This window comes from Marmota marmota, unplaced genomic scaffold (genome assembly GCF_001458135.2).
Source record: "Marmota marmota marmota unplaced genomic scaffold, marMar, whole genome shotgun sequence".
In the NCBI taxonomy this organism is placed as follows: domain Eukaryota; kingdom Metazoa; phylum Chordata; class Mammalia; order Rodentia; family Sciuridae; genus Marmota; species Marmota marmota.
This window is the reverse complement of record NW_026000020.1, coordinates 9,062,786-9,088,579: the sequence shown is the minus strand read 5'-3', so window position 1 is coordinate 9,088,579 and position 25,794 is coordinate 9,062,786. Positions and strand designations below refer to the sequence as shown.

The 25,794-nt window shown below is 45.5% G+C and overlaps 1 protein-coding gene across 1 annotated transcript; it reads left to right on the top strand.

The window, feature by feature from the left end:
* The first annotated feature begins 3,169 nt into the window (after positions 1 to 3,169).
* Ckap2l (cytoskeleton associated protein 2 like) lies at positions 3,170 to 25,342 on the top strand. The gene is made up of 9 exons (XM_015499769.2): positions 3,170 to 3,282; positions 5,103 to 5,169; positions 6,854 to 6,905; positions 8,930 to 10,146; positions 12,276 to 12,483; positions 18,831 to 18,986; positions 21,757 to 21,820; positions 23,153 to 23,339; positions 24,542 to 25,342. The coding sequence occupies exons 1-9, from the start codon at positions 3,240 to 3,242 to the stop codon at positions 24,765 to 24,767; spliced, it is 2,220 nt and encodes a 739-aa protein (XP_015355255.1). The 5' UTR covers positions 3,170 to 3,239; the 3' UTR covers positions 24,768 to 25,342.
* Positions 25,343 to 25,794: the final 452 nt, after the last annotated feature.

Genomic DNA, 25,794 nt, shown 5'->3' with positions numbered 1-25,794 from the left:
TGGATGCCTTCAGCATTTTTAAACCCTCCTGGCTTTTCCTTCCCATCTTTTCCCCCCACATTTTGTGTCCCACAGATAACTAATGGAAGGGAAAGTGGGTGCAGAGCTGACCTATGGTGCTCTAAAGGAGCACCGATGAGCAAGAAGGTTTATCTCACTTGATGGAACATTTTATAACAGGCAGTGCTCTTCAATAACAAGCCCGGAGGATTGAAACTCCTAGACTGAATCCTGTTTCCTGATGAGATGTTATCTGGCACACACATAGTAGCTCATTTAATACTTTTGTCCCTATGAGGGAGGTCCAGCAATTATCTCCACCTTACATACGAGGACAAGGAAGGACAGAGGATAAAAGGCACTGGCCAGTAGTGTCTCTGAAAAGCTGCCACAGGTGCGTGGGGTCTGGAGGGCACCTGCGCTAGGCAGGGGACTGGCAAGATCACCTGCCCAACCATTAAGATTCCATGAGACCAACAGGGCCCCCCCTCACTCTTCTGAAATTGGCTGTGAAAAGCCCCTCAACCAACAGGCTCAGAGTCATCGTTGTGGTGCAGATGTGTGCTGTCCCACAAAGCTCATGTGTGAGACAATGCTCCAAGGTTTAGAGGTGAAGTGCGTGGGCTGTGAGATCCTTGATCCAATCAGTGCTCAATTCACTGACCCGGATAGGGAATACTGAGTGGTGACTGCAGGCAGGCAAGGTGTAGCTGGAGGAGGGGGTCCCTGGGAGTGTGCCTTTGGAGTATGTATTTTGTGGGCTAAACTTAGCTCTCTTTGCTTCCTGGTGTGAAGTCTTGAGCCACTTTCCTCCATCACACTCTGTGCCATGATGTTCTGCCTCACTCAGTTCCCGAGGAATGGAGCCAACCGTCTATGGACGGAGACCTCTGAAACCATGAGGCCCCAAATAAACTTCTTCTCTTCTAGTTGTTCCTTTGTTCACAGCAGGAAAAAAAAAAAGTTAAGAGTCATGGTTGTAGAGAGAATTCAAAGTTTTCACTAAAATCCTTAACAATTTTACTGATCATTTCCTGATCTTTTATAAAACATATTTTACCTTAAAACCAAAGGCCAAGAGTTCTCCCTGATATGCAGATGCTAACTCACAAAAACGGGGGAGGGGGTGCAGAACAGAAGCTCATTGGCTTAGACAAAGGTGAAGGAAGGGGGATGGGAATAGGAAAGACAGTAGAACGAATGGGACATCACTTTTCTGTGTTCATATATGAATACACGACCAGTGAAACTCTATGTATGTAGAATATGTCAAAATACACTCTATCATGTATATAGATATACATGATATATGTATAGACATATACATGATATATGTATAGACATAGATATATGTATGTATATACATACTGTCATATATATCTAAAAAGAACAAATTTTTTAAAAGAACAAAATGCACATTATGTACCACTAATGTAAACATCAAAATGCATTGATCTGGAAACCCTAGCATCACTCTCTTCCAAAATCCCCACTCAGGCCAAAGAGGAGAGCGGTGAGTAGCCTCATGCCCTTCTGAGAAGCCAAATGGTGAAGCAACCCAACAAGCAGGAGTCCAGATGTGACTGTCCCCCCGTCCACCACCTCCCCAGAACCCAAGCAGTTTCCCTGACACTCAAGAACATTCCCCAGAGCAGCTGAATGAGAAACACACTTCAAAGGAAAAAACCCCAGACTGAAACAAGAGGAATGAGGTGCACCTGGGACTCGGGACAACTGGGCCTGCTTGCCCTCTGCCCTCCAGCTGGTGTGGCCAAATCAAAAACATCTATTAAAAAAAGAGCCACCCTGAGAAGAATATGGCCATCCTCCAAAACCGAAAACTAGAATTAGCACATGACCTGACACTACCACCTCTTGGTGTGCACCCCAAAGGACTGAAAGGAAAGCCTGCAGTGGGCAAGTGGACAACCACTTCAAGCCAGCGTTAGTCACAATAGCCACAGGGTGGAAGCAACACTCTGGACCATCTGGGATGGGCAGATAAGCAAAATGCCCCAGGTGCATTCAATGGAATGTTATTAAGCCTTAGAAGGGAAATTCTAACACGTGTCACAAGAAGGATGAGCCTTGAAGACACTATGCTGAGTGAAAGCATCCAGTGATACCACTCACTCCAGGGACCTAGACTAGTTAAATCAGACGGCAGGTAGAAGTGTCACCAAGGACCGCCAGGAGGCAGGAGTGGGGAGTTGGTGCTTTCTGGGCAGCGAGGGTCAAGTTGGAAAGAAGAGCGCTCTGGGACAGGGGGGTCTGCTGCTCACCAGTGTGGATGTGCTTAATGCCACTGAACTGTGGTCTTCCAGATATGTAACGCTTGCAACTGGTTTAAAAGGTAAAATTTGCAATCCCCAGCACCCCCACCCCACACAAAGGTAAAATTTGCCATGTCTTACCATAACCAAAAATAGAATTTAAAAGGAGCTACCCTTCCCCCAAGAAAGGGTTACAATTTTTTTTTCTCCTACAGATTCCGTTGGAGTGGTGTATTCTTGGTTATCAAAAGCATTCACGCACTCCGGATTGCGGACAGGTGATTGTCCGCGAGGTGAGGGAACGCGCCACCGCGCTCAGATTTCGGTCTCATACACTGGGAGGCTGCGCACACGCAGGACCTAGGACGCCCAACTGAGCTGCTTGCGACTGGATGCCTTTGTCCTTGCTGTCACCTGCAATGCACATACGAACCTTTTTTAAACTAAAAGCTCCGTTTTAAAACGGAGCGGGAGGCAGCCTGCAGCACCAAGACTTAAGAGCCTGAGACCCATCGCCAGAGGGTAGTGACAGATGCTGGTGGCAGGCGCCGGGCTCGCCCCGGTTTTGCTTTTTATTTCTGCATGGCTCCTGTAAACCGCGGATCTGAGAGAAGGGACTCATGCAGTAGCCCAGCAGCGGGGACTGCTCAGCCGTTTGGGATCCAGGTTTGCAGCGCTACCGACCTACAAGGGCCCGGGGCTAGCCCAAGCCGGAGCGCCCCGGCACACCTCAAAACCTCGCCTCGAGCGTGCCTCAGACTCGCGACGCACGTTCCTCCAATCACAGGGCCCCGGGGAACTAGATCCAGGGCCAATCGCAAAGAGTCTGCTTCCTAGCGTCCCGCCCTCCCCTTCTTCCGATTGGTGAGTTTTAAACCCGCGGAAGCCAATGGGAGCGCGCGGAAGGCGGAGCGGCGGCCCTGGCTCCGGGCGCGGCTTTTGAAGGAAAACTGTCACCGAGAAGTCATGGTGAGACCGGGGCTTTCCGCTGCCGCCGCCGCCGCAGCGGGTGAGTAGGACGGCGAACCCCCGGTTCCTGCGAGCGTTAGGACACGGGCGGGGAGGAAGGGGGGACAGCGAGTGAGCCCCTCGCCGGCCAGCCTCAGTCTCCGCGACGGGGAGTCCGGGCCGGAACCCAGGGCGACGAGCCAGGCGACATCTCACCTGCAAGCCCGCAGCAGCCCTCAAAATGGTGTCACTGCCACCACGTTCGGGATAAAGCCACCGAGGCCCACGCGCGGGCTCAGCACGGGTGGGAAGCAGCGCGCTGGGTCCTGCCGTCAGGGCCCCAGACGCAGCCGGGCGCAGTCCTCTGCGCCCCGCCAGGACTTGATCGTGGCCAAGGGGCGGGTCCCACCTGCCTCCGGGACTTGGGCCCAGGGAAGGGCTCTGCACTAAATCTGCCCTGAGGGCCAGGGATCCCGCGGTCCCTGACCTCTTCCTCGTGCCTGGAGCCTTTCCTGCCCACCCCCACCCCCACCCCGCGTATGCCTGCAGGGTCCCGGTGGTTTTCCCAGCCATCCCTGTTGATGACTGCCAGGTTCTGGTCACTGCCCTAGGTGCTTTACACCACAACCCGCATGTTGGGCTTCTCTGTGCCCAGATCTCTGGGACTCCAACCCCGATGTGTCCCATTCTGTAGCTCCTGCCCTCTACACTGCCTGGCGCGGACCTCAGTGCTGTGTTTTCTCACAGCTGTCTGATGAGTCCGCATCCAAGTTGGACAGCAAGAGCAGGGCAAATCAGTTTAGATGAGGTTAAGAATAGTTTTGTACCCCTGTGCTCCCACCCCCTTTTTTTAAAAGCAGTAATTTTTGTCTTTTCCAACCATCTATTCTCTCTCTATTCCCCACCTCTCGTGAGGTCGGGGCCTTCCGCTTTCTTGGAACTTTTCATATGGCACCAAAATTTTCCCTTATATTTTAATTACTGTTTTTTGTTTTATCTCTATTACTAGATTGGAACTTCTTGAGGGCAGAAATACTGGTTGAGTCTCCCTTATCTGAAATGCGTGGGACCAGAAGTGTTCAGATGTTTCTCACATTTTGGAACACTTTGCATGTATAATGAGATTATCTTGAATGTGTGATCCAAATCTAACCATGAAATTCATTTACATTTCCTTACACTTGATACACATAGTGCAAGGTGCTTTTATGTAATAGTTTTAACTAAAAGCAGTCATATGAGGTCAGGTATGGAATTTTCTACATTTTGGATTTCAGAGTTTCAGATTAGGGATGTTCAATCTATATGGACTTTTCATCCCCTCACCATCCCCTGCTTAGAAACTTACTCCGTAGATGTTTTCCATAAGCTCCCCAACCTTGCCTGTTTCTTCTGTAGTCCCACAGGAAACCATGTAAGGGGGTTGTTGATAAAAATCATTGTCTCTATTAGGAAAAAAAATAAGACCAAGGCTAGCTCACCAGCTCATGTGGGCCAATAATAGAATTTCTTCATGTAAAGCATAGTGTGTTGTTAACTGAGAACAGTGGATGTGATCAAGCGCTCTGGGCTCTAATAAACATATTTTCAAATCCTGGCTTTGCTACAGACTAACTGGATAACTAAGCCTGTCATTTACTTTCTGGATTTCCAACTGCAAAATATCTCACAGGATTGTTGTGTGGATTAAAAGAAGTAAAGAGCTTAGTATAGGCCTGGCATTTTAATAATATTATGGATGTTCTTATAGCTTGAAGGCAAACCTGTAGGACTGGGGATTTTGTAACATGTTACAAACAAAAAAAGTGTCATCTTTTAGAATATAAATGAACTGGTGAAAATCTCAAACTAAAGATCTGTTGTTGCTCACCTGTTTTGCAGAAGAGCGGCAAAGAAAGCTCCAGGAGTATTTAGCAGCCAAGGGAAAACTGAAGGATCAAAACACCAAGTGAGTTTGTCTACCCACAATTATGCCAGTTTTGTTGCCCTCAGTGCGAATAGTAATTTAAAGCTTTTTCAAAACATAGCCATTTGCTTGTACCTTATTCAACCCACATTAGTATCCGATGATAACTGAAAAAGAACTTCTCAGGCCAGACATGACCAAAACCCCTGGGAAGTTTCTAGTATGCTGGCAAAGACTTAAGCATTGTTATTGTAACAGCCCCCAAAGGAAGGGGGAAAGGGTCACAGCATTGCACACCATGCCGTTAGCATTTCTTGTCCCTTCTTAGTCCTGGGAAAACTGATCCTCGAGATGGCAATCCTTGGTGGAGGAGGTGCACTGTCCTGGTTCTGGCGTTCTTGCTACAGCGGGGGAGCCGGTTATATGTCCCCAATAGTGGCCTGCTGGCATCCTCCCGCCTGAGGGTGCTCTTTGACCATTCTCTTAGCACTTGCTTTTGGGGTGGAAAGAACATAACTGCTTCCCTAATACCTTTTGTCAGCACCTTACCATTTCCATGGTGTTATTTATCCCTCCTGTTTGGCATAGATGTATTTTCTTCCCACTCAGTTTTTGTCTGAAAATTAGATTTTACAAACTTTACTTTCACCCTATGTTTTATCTTGGGTTTTTACAACTCTATTTTCTTTATTAAGTGAACCAAAATCATTTACTCCAAAATATATACTTATTGTGTGTCAGTCACTCTCACTGTGAGAGACATGGTACTTAATGATACAGAGGTCTCTGCCCGCCAGGGCTTATGTTACAGATAATAGAAGCCTCTGTTTAGCGATTCTTTTGGTTCATGTAGACTGAATCTTTCTGAACTTTGCCCTGATCTCCTTTTTTTTCATTTTTATTTTACTAGCTAGATTTCATGTTATGCCCCTACTTTTTAAATTATATTCATGCCTCAGTATCCACCTGAAATTGGTTCCAGGATTCCCCCACAGGTACCAAATCTGTGGATACTCAAGTTCCTTTATAAAATGATGTAGTATTCCATGTAACCTATGTTTATCCTTCAGTGTACTTTATATCATCTCCAGATTACTTGTAATACCTAATACAAAATAAATGCTCTGTAAATAGTTAGAGTATACTGTTTAAGGAATGCTAACAAGGGGGGGAAGTCTGTACATGTTCACTACAGATGCAGTGTTTTTAGTGGGTTTTTTTTTTTTCCCCCTAAATATTTTTGGCCCAAGGTTGGTTAAAACCACAGATGTAGAACCCAGAGATATGAAGAGTCAACTATAAATTATTTTCCCCCTGGAAATTCACTACTTGGAGATACGTATAACAAGGAAGTTTGTTACGGAAGCAATTCTCTTATCTTCAGCTTCCGCCATGTTGCATTATTCAAGGAACCATGTTTGAATTAATAAGACTGCACAAAAATGAAGAGAACACATATATTTCATTAATACTATTGGAATGCTACATTTAAGCATAGAATATCTCTGAAAGGGTCACAGAAAATGGGTAAGAGCAATTGGGGTCTTCCAGGAGGAGAACAGAGGAAAGAAAGGGACAGTAAGAAGACTTATTATAATTTTTGAATTACTTTACCACACACAGAAGTTATAATAATTTAAAATTCTAATCATAATTTTAATCACTGTGCTTTCAAGGTTTGCTGATCCTCCTGTACTCAGGATTAATTGTGTTTTACCTTTCATAGGCCTTATCTGAAAGCCAAGAATAATTGCCTGAAACCTCCACCTTCTAAACCTGTAAGTAGAAGTTAGTCTTTTAAAAGAAATATCCAGGTGCTGGGATGGTGGCTCAGTGGTAAAGCCCTTGCCTAGAATGTGTGAGGCCCTGGGTTTGATCCTTAGCACAACATAAAAATAAATATTAAAGTAATGTGTCCATCTACAATTTTTTTAAAAATCCACTTTGAAAGTCACCAATAATAAAAATGATAGATGATACCAACAAAAAAACACGGTTTTCAAATATATTATTCATAAATATGAGTAGTTTGATTTAATAAGAAAAACATTTTTTGAAAAAAAAAACTGGTACACAAATATTTGTGGCAACATTATTCATAACACCTCTAAAGTGGAAATGACCCAAATGTCCATCAGTTAATGAAGGGGTAACTGAAATACGCACAGCCGTACTTGCAGTGTCACTTGGCTGTGAAAGTGCAATGAAGTGCCCGTGTGAGGGTGCTATGTGGGAACCTCTGAGCTTTGTGCTCAGTTTTATTAAGTTATAAAAAGTGACAGCACTGGCACATGCTGTAACATGTCAGTTTTGGGGAACATTCTGGTAAGTGAAAGGAGCCAGGCACCATGTGCCTTGTGTTGCATGATCCCATTTATGCAGCATGTTCAGAAGGCACGGCATAGAGAGCAGACCTGGTGCTGAGGGCAGTGGAGAGCGGGCAGTGGGTCGGGGCTACGGACAAGCTCCCAGTTTCTTTCTGGGGCAATGAAAATGTTCTGTTATTTGGCAGTAGTGATCACTGTACAACTCTGTAAATATGCTAAAACACACCAAATTGTATGGGTTAAGTGGTGAATAACATAGTGTGGAAGCTTTCATACCCACATCCCCACTTTTTTCTTAAGTGGTGATATAGAAATCTGAGGCAGGTGTCAATGCTGGGGCCCAAGGCATAACGTGTGGGTACACCCCATCCCTCCGCCTCCCCCATCCCGCTCACAGCAACACCACATGCCAGTACTGTTTCAGGGCAGGTAGCTCTTTGCCCTTAATGACAAGCCATCTGGTTACAGACCTCCTTCACACACTCCCCCAGGTTACATAGCAATTCCTCACAGTATTGAAAGTCAAAAACAAGAGAGCCGTAGGTCGCTCTAACACTTGCAGATCTTCTCCTGGAGATGTCCGTGCTTAAGTGTGCCAGGGTCACCTTTTTGAGCAATTGCTTTCACTGGCTTCTACCTTTTTTTTACCTTCTTCAGAGTTTATTGTGGTGGTGGTGGTGGTGGTGATGGGGGGGGGGGGGGATTGAAACCAGGGCCTTGCACATGTGAGGCAAGCACTCTACCAACTGAGCTATATCCCCAGCCCCTTTTATTTACCTTCTTAATTCCAAACTCCCCTCCCTAGCTTTCAGTTTTCTTTAACCTGGTTCTTTCTTTCTCATCCAAAATTAAATCTCATGACTAAAACATCTGCTTATTAGTAACAGGGGGTCTGACCTTAAAGTCCTGGCTGACTGACTCCTTCCAGGATACTGGATGCTTGTTGAGAGCTGTTCAAATACAACTCAGGCTTCCCAGCCTGTCATCTGCCACCTGTCTGGCTTCTCGTCACTGGTCTCCGGCAAGATAGAGGGTTTTACCTGAAACTGTGCCATTAATGAAAGCAGGGGGTTTAGCTAAGCTATACAAAGTGCAAGGAGGAATCTGTTGAGAGGCCCTGTATGTAACAGGTCTTCAGGATGTCTTCCCAAGGTCTATGGGAAGACCGGGCGTTGAAATGTAACAAGCATTCAGCAAGCACTGTTTGCTTTAGGAAAAGTCACTGTTGAAACAGCAGTTTTTGTGTATTCACAAAAATTCAAGCTAAAAGAATTCTGATACACTTCTGATAGGAGCTCAAGTTATAAAATCTATTAATGAGGTGAGCCTTTCCCAGGATTCAACTTTCTTAAATTAAATTCTAAATAAAACAACTAATTTTTTCTAGCACATGTTTTAAACAGTTATTTTTTCATTGTTTTAAAAACAGTGAGCTAGTATGAATTTTTTACATGTCTGTTTCTTTGTGTTTTCAGACTGCTGGACCCCAGAGGCATGTTACCCAGCATGCCGTTCTGCCTGGCAAAGCCACGAGACCCATTAGCACTAAACTCCAGCCTAGATCAGCCAACATCAGAGAGTCCCAGAAGCCAAAGCTGGAGCCACCAAATCTTCAGGGAAAAAGACTGACCTCAAAATGTCCTGCTTCTAACCCAAACTGGGAACTTTCCAGCAAGAATCACCAGCAGCATAAAGCTGGGCCATCCGCTGCAGAAGAGCTGTCGAGAAAACCCACCAGGTCACCTGACACACAAGAGCAGCAAGAAGTGGGTCAAGGAAATGCTCCATGTGCAGACTGTGTGGATGGCACCCATGTTGAAAATGAACCTGAGGGTGGCTTTTTAAAAGAGACGAACAAAGAGAACTTGCCACACACCTTATTGGTACCTGAGAAGAAGCCAGACCCCGAACTGTGTTCCATGAGTAAGCCAAAGACCAACTCTCATGATCAAACCAAGAGCAGTTTGGCTCCTAAGCAAGCCCTGGGAAGAAGTTTGGGGAATCATGCGGTTCTGAAAGACAGGGTTAATAAGCAGTTTGTTAGAAAAAAACACATCAATACTGTACCACTGAAATCACAGCAGCTCTCTAGGGGAGCAAATCTTGCAAGACCAGGAGAAAAACCCTTGAGGACAGTTTCTTCTCACTTTGTGCAGACCCTTAGTCAGACTCAAGCATCAAAGAAGCCAGTGGTCAAGGACATAAAGAGTGTAAAGGCTGAAAGGGCTAAATACATACGGTCATACTCTGTTACTGAACAGGAAGCAAGACATACCAAACCCAGGGCATACCCCGGCTTACACCAGGGAGAACTTCAACACAGACCTGCAAGCACCAAGCAAGACTGGAAGTCCACACAACCTTGTTCTAGACCTCAGGCACCTTGTGGACTGCACAAAACAAGAGCTGTAAGCCAGAAGCCCCACCTGATAACTGGCAGGCTTAATTCAGTTGTTCCAAGCACTCCCAACATAAGAGCAAATGGAACCAATGAAAATAAGTACAAAAACTTTGAACAGAAAGCACAGACTGTGGACTCCAAGTTGAAGAAGGCTTTTCCCCAGAGCCATTTTCTGAACAAGACAGCTCCCAGAACTCAAGCTGGACTCACAGCCATTCGTGGGAGAGAAGTCCTAAGGGGGACCCAAACTAACCCAAACACCCAAAAGAGGGTGACAGCAGAGGACCGAAGGTATGTTGTTTTACTTCCAAAATTTTGCAGCTTAAGTGAGAAAATTAGACAATTGACCATCAAGAATACTTGGTCAGCTGGGCATGGTGGGGCATGTCTATGATTCCAGCAGCTTAGGAGGCTGATGCGGGAAGATCCCAAGTTCAAAGCCAGCCTTAGCAACTCAGTGAGACTCTGTCTGTAAATAAAATATAAAAAAGGGCTGGGGATGTGGCTCAGTGGTTAAACGCCCTTGGGTTCAATCCCCAGTACCAAAAAAAAGAATAAATAATATTTAGTCAGGAAATAGGCCATAAATAATAACTTCTAAGTAATTTGTAGCTACATCCTAAGATGATTTGGAGCAACTATAACAAATATCAAGTCTTGAAAGAACTAGTGATACATACATGTTATTGATCATTCTCTATAATTTTATACATGCTTTAAAATGTTCTTAAAATAGTTGAAACACAGAGATTGGGTAAGAAACAGTTGAAGATGTAGACTCTTCACACAGAAGCACCTGCAGGGACCAAGCAGTTTCAGGCAGCCGGGCTAGTGGGAGCTAGGGTGGCAAGTCCACACAGGCAGAGGGAAGATGGTAGCTCTTTGTTAAATAGACCCTGGTTGAGTTGGTATGGTTATCAGGGAGGCAGGAACGGCAGCGTCCACGGGTCTGAGCAGATCAGGTTTGGAGAGGGAGCTCAAGCCCAGAGGAGCAGCTGTCAAGTGGAGTTCAGGGGAAAGCCAGGATCTTGAGTTGCTGGGGCTTGGCACTGACATACACGGATGCTAGAAGCTGAGCCAGAGGATTTTGTGCTTTTGTTGCCTAAGACCAGACAGTCTCAGGATGTGGCTGAACCTCCCAAGAGAGGCAATTATGTATATTGGAGCGGAAAGTGAGTAGATTCCTGGCAAGAATGAAAGGAGTGTGTAAAGTTAGAAGAGGCTCTCACAGGTAGCAGGAGGGTGAAGGCAGGATTTGATCTTGGGAGACCAGAAGACTCTTTGCCTTCCTGCAGAGACAGAAAATAACACACTTTAGATAGAAGTGTCAGGGGAGGTACTTTCAGTGGTGACATCTGAGCTGAGACCTAAGGCTGGTGACAGGCAAGCTTTCTGAGCAGAAAGCTCAGAAAAGCAAAGATTCTGAGCCAACCAAGGTGCGAGTCAGGGTCCCTGCCCTCAAGCTGCTAGTGCAGATCAGAAAACAGGGACGCAGTCATAAGATTGCATGTGGCATGTTGAATACTTAATCACAAAAGGACCAGAGACTGTGGAAAGTGGGTGAGTCACTCATTGTCTCCCCAAGGGCCTGCAGCGGACTAGGCGCCAGGAGAGCGGAGAGCACCTGACTTTGCCCCTAGGGATTCAGCCTCTATCGCTGAGTCCATGGTCAGTGTGAAGGCATAAGGATCAGCTATGCAGTGGGTTTTACAAAAGGGCTGCAGAGAGAGACCTGGGCTGAAAGGTACATTTGCAAATCACAAATACATGGTCATAATTTAAAGAAGCTAGAGACCCTCCATCTAAACACTAGAGTCTACATATGTTGGCACATCCCCAAAAGTACCATATCACCTGCTTAGAAGCAGGAGGGTAGAATGTGAACAGTGGAGGAGAGCGAGGGTTAGGACTCAATGACATCAGAGAACAGCTGCATATAAAGAGTCCTGAAATCACATATCTAGTTCATAAAAGAAAGGGAACTCCGTAGTCAGGAGGGGGCTGAGGACCTGAGGGAAGTGGGGCACTTTGAGCACCAAGACCCTGTTGAGGTACAATTGTTGGTTTGGTCTGGGTTGAGTGACAGCTTAGTGGGGAGAAATGGAGTGCAGAGTCAGGCTCTCAGCTGGAGGGTGTCTCAGGAAAGCATGCATCTGAGTTGGTGTGTAGGTAAATGGAAACCTTAGAGAGCAACAATGAGAAGAATCTTAGCATTGAAGACTAAATCCTCATCATCCTGTCATCTGCCTTCTGCTGGCTGGGAGCAGCCAGGTGCTGCCAGTGCTGGGTGTAAACTGTCCCTGACTCCATTCTTCTGACTTTGTAGTCGAAGGCGTAGACAAACCTGATCATATACTCTAGAAGCTAGATGACATTTTGTTTAAATGAAATCATCTCTGTCCCCTTCAATTGCGTAACAGGAAACAACTGGAAGAATGGCAGAAATCTAAGGGGAAAATCTATAAGCGGCCTCCTATGGAACTTAAAACAAAAAGAAAAGTAATAGAAGAAATGAATATTTCATTCTGGAAGAACATTGAAAAAGAAGAAAAAGAAAAGAAAGCCCAGTTGGAGCTGTCCAGGAAAATCAACAGCACTCTGACCCAATGCCTGCAGCTCATCGAGGAGGTGAGTGAGCTCCAGACACAGCAGAGACCCCCCCTCACCCAAAAGAAACCGAGCTATTCTCTTTAATACTGAATAGTAATCCTAGTGGTACTAACAACAATGAAGAGCACTTAAATGGTGGCTCTTGTGTGCCTGGCTCTTGTAAAGCACTTTCCTTATCTTATCTCATAGGATCACCATAAAGACTATTATGATGCCCACTTTGCAAATGACACTGAGGCACAGGAAAGTTAGGATACTAACCCATAACCCAAGCAGCATGGCCCCGGAAGGATCCAAAGGAGTTTCAACTCTGCCTTCTCCAGGTATCAAGGTCCAACAGTAAACATTTAATATTTGGACATGCAGCTGAATCAAAGGGGCCAGTTGTGACTGGAGTGTCCTAAACACCCTTGGTAGCTAGAAATGGCATCTGCATGTGTCTTGGGTTCTACAGAGAAGGGTAAAGTAGGTGGTAGGCAAAGGGTATGAGCCTAGGAGGTTCCCTGAAGGGAAGATGTTAATGAAAAATGACAGGGACCGGGGCTGTGGCTCAGTGGCAGAGGCCCCGGGTTCCATCCCTGGTACCGAGGGTAAGAACATGAATGATGACGGGGCTGACTTGTAAACAAAGGTCCCTACCAAAGCAAAGGGACTCTGTCCATTGGTTGGTAATATTGTTACAGGGAGAGGGCTCAGAAAACACTCTAAAACCAAATTTGAAACAAATTAGAGAGTTTTATTACCTGACCAGGGAGCTTCTATCATGCCCAAATGGCCTTCTGACAGAAGTGCACCAGGCTGTCTGTGGTTCCAGTATTTAAGGAAGAAAATCACATCCTATGGAATCTGCAAATTGCAAACAAGCAGGGTGCAAGGGCTGAGAAAATCAGTTAGCAGAGCAGAGTCAGACAGCACATCCTGGGTCCAAGTACATTTGCAGGGTACAAAGTGCAGAAAAATAATATTTTTACATTTGAAGAAACTTATGTAACAATTTTCACATAGGAACCATAAAGATGGAGTCATTATGGCTGTACCTGCTTATGCTCGACTACAATTATTCCTATTTCTTATACTTAACAATTGTCCTACTGGCTTATACTTATTTGTAATTTAACTTATATTTTATTACCTGTACTATTTCATTAGTCTATATTTTCTTATCTGTAACCTATTTCTTATTGATTAACTCATATCAGCATTTGTAACAGACCATAACAATGTTGGGCATTAATAAAAAAGGAAACCTTAAGGTTAGTGTTCTCACAGCACCAGTTCAGCGTTAGCTATTGCTCTTTGTGGAATTAAACTTCAGTTCTTTTTTTTTTGTTTGTTTTGCTTTTCCTTTCAATATATTTTTTAAAAAATGAGTACATTATTATAATCATTTCAAACAATACTCAGACAAATGACCAGGCCTCCCTGTCACTCTTACACCTGGCAAGCTGCTCCCTGAGCCACCCCACTCCAGTCACCTGTCTGGGCAGCTGTGTGGGTGTGCTTGGTACGGGCGGAGAAACGAAGCTCTGGTTTCTGCAAGTTGCAGTTGCTTTATTTGATATTTTTGTCTTTGTTCTTCGGTCACCTTTCTTTTTCCTAGTCTTAGTATTATGCTGACTTTGTTAGATGAGTTGGGCTTTTCCCTTTCTCTCTATGAAAATAGTCTGTACAGGGCTGGAGCGACGGAGTGCTTTCTAGCACATGTGAAGCACTGCGTTCAATTCTTAGCATCACATAAAAATAATTAAAATACAGGTATTGTGTCCATCTACAACTAAAAAAAATTTTAAGAAGAAACAGTTTGTACCTGAGATTTCCTTTGAACTTGCCACAGCATCATCTGGACTGTGTGTGCTGCTTTGGGTGATAGTCTTTTTTTTTTTTTTTTTTTTTTAATGTCTTTACTTTTTTCTGTGGTTATTGGTCTGTTTAGGTTTTGTATTTCTTGAGCCAACTGTAGTAAATTTTGTGCCTTTTTTGAATCAGACTTGCCAAAGATTTCTCTTGATTTTTTTTTAATATTTGTTTTTTAGTTGTAGGTGGACACATTTATTTTATTTTTATGTGGTGCTGAGGATTGAACCCAGTGCCTCACGCATGCCAGGTGAGCACTCTTCCTCTGAGCCACAACCTCAGCTCCTCTGTGATAGTGTGTATTTTGAATTTTTTGATTACTCTTTCTTGTACACCAGTGTTTGCATCTATTGTATTTATTGTCCTTTTTCTGGCTTTTTAAAGTCTAGATAATTAAAGTCAGCCTTTATTATTTTCTTACAAATATGTTTAATGCTATGTATTTGCCTGTAAATTTAACTAATACTCCATCAATCAGGGTCAAGTTTCCAAAGCAGAAAACACACCAGATATCTCAATAAAAAGACGTGGGAATTGGAGATACAATATTATCAGTGCGTTCCCAGGAGCAGAACCTAAAGGAGGATCAATGTGAAAGTAGCTCAGCAGGAAGAGGTTTCCCAGGAAGGGGGCTGAGGGAGCAGGAATGGGAGGGCCACAGTGTGGAATCAGGCTAGCCTGAGGAGGGGAACCTTGGCACTATCTCACAGGAAGCTCTGGCTACAGGGAAAGCCAGGCCTCAGGGTCATCCTGATGGGGTGGAGCAGAGGCTACCCAGGGTCATCCTGATGGGGCAGAGCTGCACTATTAGTACTTGTGTGGCCATCTGTAATGGTAGTCCTGGGGGACACATACAAAAAGGCACAGGGTGGCTGTTGGAAGTAAAACACACTGTGAGCCTGGGTGCCCAGAGCCCTCAGGGCCAGAGGGGACGTGGGTGCTGCCCACAGTGATGTCCTCTGCTACACACAGGGCTGGCAGCAACAGGAGCCTGAAGTGACAGTGGAGTGACTGCAGAAAGCAGCTGGCACCCACTGGCTCCAGGAGAACAAGGAGGTGGAGAGTGCAGGGGAAACCAGACAAGGTGCTTTCCCTGCTCTCTCACTCAACAGTCAGCAGAGCAATTTGGGGACCGGACATTGGGATATGTCCTCACACAGCTTGCAGGTACTAGCTCTGCAGCCGACATCAGCTGGCTGGCCTCCAGTTCCCTTCTGAGGCCTTCTCCCTGTAGATAGCGACACCTCCCACAGTTGGAGAGCTCAGCACTGCAACACCGCCCACCCTGGGCTAACGGAAGCCAGCTGAAGTCAGGGTTCTTATCACTTCTGAGTGGACTAATTTGCTAGAGCAGCTCACAGACCTCAGGGAAATACTTTACTTACTTTATACTTCAGTATTTATACGTAAATATTTAATTCACAATCCTCCTGCCTCCACCTCCTGCGCTGCTGGGATTACAGGCATGCACCACTGCACCCAGCCCCCATGTGTATTATTCTTGATGGAATTTATTAAAATTTTCTTTGTATTCTCATCATCTTAGTAAATGTTTTAGAGGTGTTTTAAAAGGATATATAATCTATTTGTTTACTCTATCTGTTGCTTTTTGAAAGAATTGTGCAGAAGTTTCTCTATAATTAGGATTAGTCATTGTCAATTTGTATTTCTGACAACTTTTACTTTCTATTTTTCATGACTATATTGTATGTACATAAAAGATTCATGGCTTGCTTTGATTTCTCTTCTGTCTAATGTCAATCTTGCCATACCTGCTTTTTGCTGCTAGAATTTGTCTAGTAAGTCTTTTTCCACCCCCTTTATTTTTAAATCTTTCTGAGTTGGTTTATTCTAGAAATGCCTCATGAATGTATACAGCTGAAATTTTTTAACCAGATCAAACACTGTGCTTTTGAAAGCATATTTAGCCCACAAACACCTGTTATGATTACTCACATGTTTAAATTTAGCCTGCCATTTTATTTTGTAATTCAATTTATATGAATCCTTTTTGTTTATTTTTCCCTCGTTTCTGTGTTCAATACGGTTTTATTTCATAAAATAATACATTGAAATCACAAAATAATGTTGTTACCCAAGTCCCAGGCCAGAATCCCAACACTGGGCTCCCCACAAATCAGGTCTGGCTACTCACCCCAGAAACCAAATGGAAAATGTAATGATGAAAAGCAGGAAAGGGACTTCAGTCAAGACAAGGGAGCAGCATTCCCAAGCCCTGTCTTCCTGACAGAGCCTTAGGTCTACCTGGAGGGAGAACTGGGGCGGGAAGAAGAGGCTGTGTAGTTGAACCGTCTCATCACACTGGTCTGTTGATCATCACCTCAGTTTTGGTCACACGGAGGCCTGCTGATGTCAAGGAGGTTGCTGCTGCTCAGGGAATCTCCACTTGCTTGCAGGGTGTTTACCAGACCTGAGGTCCTGGGGCTGGGAGTGGGGTTGTAATTTGGTACCCATGAGGCTCTTGCTCCTGCTGGGGCAGGGAGCAGCCTCATCCTGGCTCAATCTACTTACAGGTCTCCACTGTTCTCAGAAGGTGTAGAGCAATGGCTGAAGATGTCTAGGTGCTGCTGTTGGGGTCTGGACCAGGATCCTGACACAGCTGGCCTGGGCATCTGTTGAAAGTAGCTTAGGTACTGTGACCTTGGTGCCTCCAGTCTCAAGGGAGGATTCCAGCTTTAGCTGAAGGCTCCTCAGGTGGTTAGCATGCCTGCACAGAGCTGAGCAGGAATTTGACCCAGAGTTAAGTCGGTGAAGAAGACTGTTCAAGATGAAGGCAGAGTGCCAGGTTTTATCCTGCTGTTAGTTACTGGTCCTGCATCTGCAGGCCAAAATGCAGGGCCAGTGCTTTCAGCAAGAACCGCCTCTGAGCCCATGTTAGGGCCGGCATGAATTTAAGCGTGGGTGGCGAGTTTTACAGTCCACTCTTCCTGCAGTTTCATTTGTTTCAGGTGTCCCATGTGAATTCTAAACTTTACCCCTTCGTAACTTTTTGGGTCTTTTGAATAGTGAACTTGAGTCCTCATGCTTGTGAAAAATGTCTACTTTGCTCACATGCTGTAATCATAGTTTGGTTGGGAAATTTTTCTAATTTCACATTGTTTTCCCTGGAAAATTTGAAAGTGCTTCTCTGTCTTCTTTCCTACATCCAGAGTTGTCAATGTATTAACGTCTTCTGTCAGTTTGAAGCAGGCGGGGGAGGTAGCTAAGCGGTGGAGCCCTTGCCTGGCATGTGGGAGGCACTTTCCTAAATATGTTTTTATTTATTTTTTATTTCTTTCTGCTTAACTCTGAGAGCCTTTCAGTCTGAACAAACATTTCTTTGTTCAGGTCATGAAATTTTTCTTTTGCAACTGCTTTGAGTTCATGTTCAGATTATTTCTCTCACATTTCCTCCTAGGAGTTCTCTCAGAGCCCTCGGTGTGTCCCCCAGAACTCCCAGGTCTTGCTTCACACTCTCGGCCTGTTTGTCCTGCAGCACCGAGTGCTGGGAGGGTCCGCAGCTGCTCCTCGCTCACTAATTCTGTTCCCCTGCGGTTTCCCACTGTTCCACTCTTCATACTCTAGTTTAATGGAAGCAGCATTCTCTTCTCACTTGAAAACACGACTGCAGTATCCTAAAGTTCATTGCCCTTTGCTGCCTCGGCTGTTTGCTGGTGTTTGTTCCTGTTTGTTGACTCTCTTGTCCCTGCACTCGGTCAGGGTGGCTCTCGGCTGTGTGCTCACCTTTGTGTGTCCCGCAGCTCTGGAGGAGCAGCCACGCTGCAGGGCTGAGTGCATCCTTGGTACGTGGGCTTCTGGGCATGGCCACTCCCGCCGCCTCCCGAACCCCGTCACTGCCCTGCTCTGGGCACACACCAGAAGCCCACCCCAAAGTTCCATTGTATGGAGTTAACCCCACAAATTCCCCTCACACACACATATACAGCCTGCCCTGTGCCGTCCTTCATGCTGCTGTCAAGAATAATATGGAAATTCCGGCCACTGTTCACTGCTCATTCTTAGAACTATGTAGGATTACGAATATGTAAGAAATGCTGATTGCAGGAAGGATTGATTTGGTTTTTGCACTGCCTAAACATGTAGAACATACTCCTTCTCTTCTGCTGTGATAAAGGTTTTCTGTCCACTTCGTCTCATGTAACTTAAAATTTAATGATCAATGACAAAAATCACTGAAAATACAGTTTATTTTTTTAATGTATTTTCACTTGTCAATGGACCTTTATTTTACTTATTTATATTGGTGCTGAGAATCAAACCCAGTGCCTCACACATGCTAAGCAAGCGCTCTGCCACTGAGCCACAGCCACAGCCCTAAAAATACATAGATCTCAATGGCTACACATGTATCCAAAGTATCGTACATACATTGTACCTCAGTTAAAAAGTTCAGGAAAATTAGAGATAAAGCCGACATCTGCATACCTTCTGTGGTATTAGGAGATGTGAGAGTAACTGTGAAAATCACCTCAGCATTTTCTGTTTTGCAGGGTGTCTTTTCCAATGAAGTATTTACCATATTGTCCAGCATTCCCGAGGCTGAAAAGTTTGCTAAATTCTGGATCTGCAAAGCAAAGCTACTGGCAAGTAAAGGCACCTTTGATGTCATCGGGCTCTACGAAGAGGCCATTAGAAACGGGGCCACAGTGAGTGTCTGTCTTGGGTGGGTGACAGCCTTCTCCTGTGATTTCTGTTTGCAACATGACAGCCGTATAATGTAGTGTTGAACTTCTAACTCACCTCACAAAGTTATAATTAGGGTATGCAGTATAGTGTGTCCTTGATGGATGCATTAAATAAAGTGTGTATTTCAGAGAATGCAGAGTCACCAATAGAATCAGTTTTCTTATCACGTGACCATGTCTCATTTAATGCTAACTGTAGAAATGAGCAGTTATGGAAACTTAATAGCACAGAAAGTTATAACATCAATATACAAGGCTTACAAAGAACTTGACCAGAAAGAACCTGAAAGTAAACTTAAATCAGCACATTCAGTGTATAGCAATAATTCAGAACCATTTCATGAAAAAAAAAAACTTTTGATTCTAAAACCTAGGAAAAGAAAAAACACTATTATTATTTTTTTTAAGACTGCTTCTAATAACCTCATTTCTCTTGTAACTCACTGTCATTTTCCATTTCCTGCCCAGTCTGTAGTTCTTATTTCCATGCTGGTTTGGTGTTTCATATGCTCACAGTGTAAACAGTCAGTAGTTCAGTAAGTTTCGTACAAGACTTCTGCCTCCCTCCCTTCCCGGTTCCTACCTCCCAGGACAAACTGATTATCTTTCTGTTTTTACCTGTGAAGCTTCAGAATCGTGGTTTTCAGGGTTAGGCGTGTGTACTTGTGGCTGTGTGGGACAAGGAACTGGGCACTCTTCACACACCCAGGGCTCTTTGCCGTCCTTCACACTTCCACGAGAGCAGTGTGCAAGCCTCAGGCACTTTAGCGATCACACTGTGGTGCACATGTAAGAAGTACCTGACTGTGTGCACCCTGGTGGCTTTGACTTTCAAGCACGACTTCTAGTTTTCCTAGCATTAGTTTTGCTTTTGCTTAGTTTTCAAAGTATTTATTATGTAATTAGTTTTCACACTTCTAATTTTCTAAATTCCTAAATACTTGGAAAACACTGGTTAGTCTGTTGGTCTCTTTTCTTAGCGAGCTTCTGTCTCCTCCAGGCTGGATGCATTGCTCCTCACTCCTGCCTTCACCTGCATCCACTCAGGATCCTCTTCACCGTCCCCTTATCCTGCCTGCACTGGGCAGAGCTTGTCCTGCCCGCACTGGGAGGAGGAAGGGAATCTGATGTTCCCCTCCTCCTCCCTACCCACCTCTTCTCCAGGGCTTTGCTTTCTCTCTTATGAGTGAGTTTTATTCTCTCTTGTTCTCAAAGGTCTATTCGGACCCTGCTGCAGTGGGGCTGTTTGCACATGTAAGGGCCAGGTTTCACGAGGCAGGGCAGAGTTCTGGATACTTCACCACAGGGTGGTGGCTGCATTGATTGGTCAGAGAACCTCTGTATCAGTACCTTAGGTCTTTCTGTTTAAACAGGTCAGATTCTCTAAAGAGGGCTCTTTGTTCTCCTCCCCCAGAGGTAGAAACCTTGTGCCGGTTTTGGGGAGAGTAGAGCCAGGACCCTCAACTCTCAACCTGAAAGCTCCCTTTGTCCCTTGTTCAGTGGTCAGGCACCCTGAACCTTGCGTGAAGTCCTTCAGGGACTTGGAAGCTAGATCCCCAGTTTGCTGTCAGGATGAGGTGGTGGTGCAGTCACTAACTTCTTGGAACTCAGGGGGTGCAGGGTAGACTTGAGTGGAAGCTCCATGATCCTCCTGGTCGCCCCACCCCCACCCCCACTCCTGACCTTTCAGAGGCCTGTGGTGTGAATCGTGTTCCCAAAGCTAGCCGCTGGCCCAGGACAGACTCTTAAGGTGGTCAGGGCTCCTTCTCTTCCTTCCTTCTCCAGCTTCCAGAACCTGGTTACCACTGACTCTTTCCTATTCCTTGTATCAGTTGGCTCTTTTTAACCCCTTTGTTATCATTTTAGCGTTTCAAAAGAGATTAGAAGTAAATGTGCATCCAGTGTACCACCCTAATCCAAATCCTGCATTCAACGAGTACCATACAACTCAGACTCCTTGCAGTGTATTCTGCATGTTTATTCCCACCTCATTGAGCTTGGTTTACTTCTATTCAGATTTTGTAAAAATGTACAGAAAGCTTACTTTCATGCTCTGTTGTAGTATTTTACTTATTATTAATTTGATATACAGTCCCATGTTCCTGTGAAAAAGTACAGTTCATTTTATGACTTTCTGCTTCGTGGAAAAATGTTTTCATTTGAAAAAAAAATTAAGGCTATCCCAGGAAGTCACTTTTCTATAAAGGTTTTTTGGTTTTTATTATTATTTTTTTTTTTTAAGCATGTTGTTTTGCCAAATTTTAAAAAAAGAAAACAAAGGCTGGGGAAAGTTGCCCAAAATGCTAGCAAACACTGTCTTTGGGTGACGGGAGCAGGAGTGGGCTCACCCTTAGCTCCAGTTCTCTGGAATGAGGCGTGGGACTTCATGAGGAAGATGAGCCTCAAGCCAAGGCAGCACTAGGAATGTGCGCTGCATTTTCTCTGTCTGTGATCAGAGTCTTCAGTTGTGTGATGCAAGTTCAGGGGAAAATAGCACTTGGTTCAGAGAGAAAGTCAAGTGTGCCAGCACTTAACCAGCATTCTCTCCATTCCTTCATTTTTCTCAGGAAGTTTTAAAACAAACTTTGTAGGTGTTATCTATAGCTAGACAAAAAGATTTTAAAGGAAACATTTTGATTATAGAAAGTTTATTTGATGTTGTCTAAAGTTCCTTAGCTCATTTTTTCTGAGTATGTTTGACAGTATTCATTTATTTTCTTCTTCCTTTCAGCCAATACAAGAGTTGCGGGAAGTTGTTCTTAATATTTTACAAGAATCAGCCAGAACCACAGAAGGTACTGTTACTTCTGCATTTAAATTCATTTCCTCTAGCTGTACAATAACCATCCAGGAGCACATAGGAATAGAGCTTCGTGGTCCCCTGAAACCTCTCCCTTCTGCCTCTGCACGGCCTGCCCTTCTCAGCATCGTCATCAGCTGGTTGGTTTCTGTTTTCACAAGCAGATGCTTGCCTCGTACTGAGCAAAGTTGGTTTCCACCAGAGAACCAAGATGAACTGCCCTGCTTCCTGAGGTCCCAGGTGGGGGAGACAAAGGGCAAAAGGGAGAAGGCCCTGGGTTTCAGTCATAGGGTCAGTACTAATGAACCCACCACCGCTCAGTCATCCAAATTCATGTTATCTCTTCAAAAATGGCCATCTCAACATCTCTTCACTTAGCTGTCCATTCACAGGACCTTCTGTGCGAACCATTGTGCCAAACACAGTGAATATAATTGCTTATAATACTTGTTATGTGAATGGAAAGAAAAAGCAAGCTATATTTAGAAAACAAAGCATATCTTATTATCTCAGAAGGTAAAAAAATTTTCTTTAAGAGTGGATTTTTTTTTTTTTTTTGATGGTGCTGGGGATTGGACCCAGGGCCTTGTGCATGCGAGGCAAGCTCTCTACCAGCTGAGCCATATCCCCAGCCCTGAGAGTGGATTGAACTGGGGATCACCAAGTGGAATGACAGTGAAGTAGCCTACTACTTTAGGAAATAGAGTAAATACACTCAGTAGGAGCCCAGGAGGGACGCTGGGCAGCGTCCTCCCAAGTAGTAGAAAGAGGGAGCAGGACTCAGTGCCCCCGTTGCCTGCGACTTCTCTCCAGGCTCAGCCAGGCTCAGAATCTGCTGTCCCAGGCTGAGGGACCTCTCTATGTTGATCGTGGTGACTGGGTATCTGAGAATTCCACTGAGACAAGACAGTTCTTGCTCACTGTCTAAGGTAACAGCCTTGTGGCAGTCCTGGGTAGGAGAGGTCAGGGGCTGAGAGAGCTAGCACCAGTGAATCGAGAAAATTGATCTGGGGTGGTGTCAGGTGGAAAAGCAGGAGCAGTCCCGAGAGAGCTCTCCTAGAGTGGCTAAGAGGTTGGAGATATATGTGGTCAGGGTTGAAAAGGTCTCAAAGACCCGTCCTCAAGTGGCAGAAACCCACAGCTGTCTGGGGGGCTAGGTGTCACAGGGTATGGCTGTGGGGCTCAGCAGGAAAAACTAGTCAGAAGACCTCTTCGGATTAATCACAGCTTGTTGAACACACGGAGTCCACGAGGACCAGGGGGCATCGTCGTATATGTTAGTGTCCAGTTGCCAAGTCTCACTTTCCTCCCTGACCCTCATACACAGGTGTTAGCTCTGATGCTTTAGTTGCTGAAACTAATATCACTTCAGTGGAAGAGCTGGTCAACAAGATGGATCCTGGACAGCCCTGTCCTGCAGAAGAGAGGGACCAGGCCACAGCAGCACCCCCAATACCCCAGGCAGAGCAGCATGGTCACACTGGCATCAAATTACAGATTGCCCCCATCCCAAGGTATGCCCCTGCCAGGGGGTCACAGACCCCACCACCTGGGTCACTTCACCTCCACCAGGCTGGATACCTCTGTCTCACCTGAGGTCCAGCCACCCACTGATGGAGGGTCTGTTCTTTCTCTGCACATACCATGCCCCCACCCCTGCTGAGATGCACCTTGCACAGGGGAGCGCACTGCTGGTCAGGAGGATACAGGAATGGACTCTCCCCTTCCCGGGACAAGCCTACCTCTTCTCTCCTCTGCCCAGCATTTGGGGGTCCTTCCTACCTTCCCACCAGCCTGGTGCAATTGTGGGGAGGTGGGTGGCCCAGGGTCCAGGCAGAAGCAACTCTAGAGCCATATAAGAGGCGCTGAATAGCCCACTGAGAACCAGAGGGCAATTGAGTGGCCCCACTGGAGCCCGCCAGAGCAGTCTGCTGTTTTAACAAGTCTGTGAAGGGTCCGTGTTGGGGTGTCGACTTCACTTCCTAAAGAGAAAGCCCAGCATCACTCCTTTCCTCACAGTCTTGAGAAAATCCCAAGTAAGAGCACCAGGGCCACAGTGCTTGCCTTAGTTCCCTGGAAAGCATCACTGGGCCTCCACCCGGCCTAACCTACTCTCCTGGACACAGTCTCCCCACCGCTACCCATTCATGGTGGATGGCAGCAGGCAGATGATCTGAAAGTCACCCATTGCTGGTTCAGAACTCACTATGAAAACCTAAGATAATGTGATCAGTCGCTGTGAAAGGACCTCCACGCCCTGTCCTTGGGTGCTGCTCACTAGAGCGCACTCACAGGAGTACGAGAAAGATGCCCGTTTGTTTCCCTTTCAGTTTGTAGTTTGGCCACCATCCTAAAAATTGTTTTTTTGAATAATTTACTATCAAAGCTAGAAAGAATCTTAAAATATATCAGACCAACCGAGTTTGGTGTTAAGCCCTTTCCTTGAAACCTGGTGACTCTTTTGAAAGTTCATGGGGTAAACAACAGCCCCTGCAGAGTGGCTCCCATCAGCCAGGCCACGCTGCACCCTTAGTCCCCTAACGCCCAGTGCTCACTCCACCCAAGAGCGGGTGGCATCTGGGAGGCCCTGGAAGTCAGGAAGAGCCCCTGTAGGAGGAGAGCTGCTCTGGAAGCATCTGTTTTGTTATGGAGCAGGAAGCACAGGAGAGCAGCAGGGTTCTTTTGAAGGTTTTGACAATATCTCTTGCTCTCACAGAATAAATGGGATGCCCGAAGTACAGGACATGAAGCTCATCACTCCCGTGCGACGGTCGGCCAGGATCGAGCGCGCCATCTCCCGCTACCCAGAGATGCTACAGGACCATGACTTGGTGGTGGCTTCTCTGGACGAGCTGCTGGACGTGGAAGAAACAGAGTGCTTTATATTCCGTAAAAATGAGGCTTTGCCTGTGACGTTAGGGTTCGAGATGCTTGACTCATAATTTCTTGACTTTTTTTTTAAAAAGGTGTGTCAGAACCTCCATGAGATAAGAAATGTCCTTGTCCAGATGACCTGAAAAAAATGTATGATGGTGAGACATCATGATGGTGCAGATCATGGCCTCTTGGAGCCGGGAGTAGCACCTACCTTACTCTCAACTTCATATCCCCCAGGAAGGTCTGGGGTGTTAGGTGCTCTGAAGCACGTGAGTTTTAACTCTATTTGCCACCATTTTGCAGCATACATAAGGTTCACAATGTTGAATGCTGGTTACTCTACAAGTGTTGAGAGCCACAGGGAGTCGGAATGACCCCTGGCATTTTGCCAGAAGTAATGGTTGAGAGGCGAGCCATTAAGATGATGCTGAATTGAAACAAGCTGTGTATTCAATTGTATATAGACCCCTGCTGTCCGCCTCGGGCGCCCGCTACATTGGAGTTTTCGTGGGGATTCCTGGGGAGTTCGCGTTGGTTGGTGAGGTTCCAGTGGAGGGAGTTCCAGTTGGTGTGTGGTGTCACTGGAAGGACCGCGTGGGTGGCGTTCAGGGGAGTTCGGAAATAAAGTTTGTTCCTGCTTGAGTGGCTCGTGATTTGTGCCCAGCCAGACTGTGGCAATTGGTGGCCCGTGCGGGGAACGCCTGAGGGTAAGTGATAAGGTAAACTGCTCACTCCTGAGGACAGTGCGAGAGGATGGGTAACCATTTAAAGATTCTTCTTTCGTTTTGTTTCGCTTTGTTTTAAGTTGCCAGTCCCTGGAGATGGGTGGGACGGAAGAAAAACCGCTCACATCTGAGGAAAAACTATTTGTTTTTTTTTTGTTTTTGTTTTTTGTTTTTTTTTTTTTAAATATTTATTTATTTATTTTAGTTTTCAGCAGACACAACATCCTTGTTTGTACGTGGTGCTGAGGATCGAACCGGGCCACACGCATGCCAGGCAAGCACGCTACCGCTTGAGCCACATCCCAGCCCCAGGAAAAACTATTTGTGTCTGAGGAACAGATAGGGAGAAAGGACGGATGGACATTTC

Bases quoted from the DNA above. Each gene is read 5' to 3' on its own strand.
- Ckap2l (XM_015499769.2), top strand. From the start codon at position 3,240: ATGGTGAGACCGGGGCTTTCCGCTGCCGCCGCCGCCGCAGCGG. The intron at 5,170-6,853 runs GTGAGTTTGTCT...TACCTTTCATAG, and splicing joins CTGAAGGATCAAAACACCAA to GCCTTATCTGAAAGCCAAGA. The intron at 23,340-24,541 runs GTATGCCCCTGC...TTGCTCTCACAG, and splicing joins CAGATTGCCCCCATCCCAAG to AATAAATGGGATGCCCGAAG.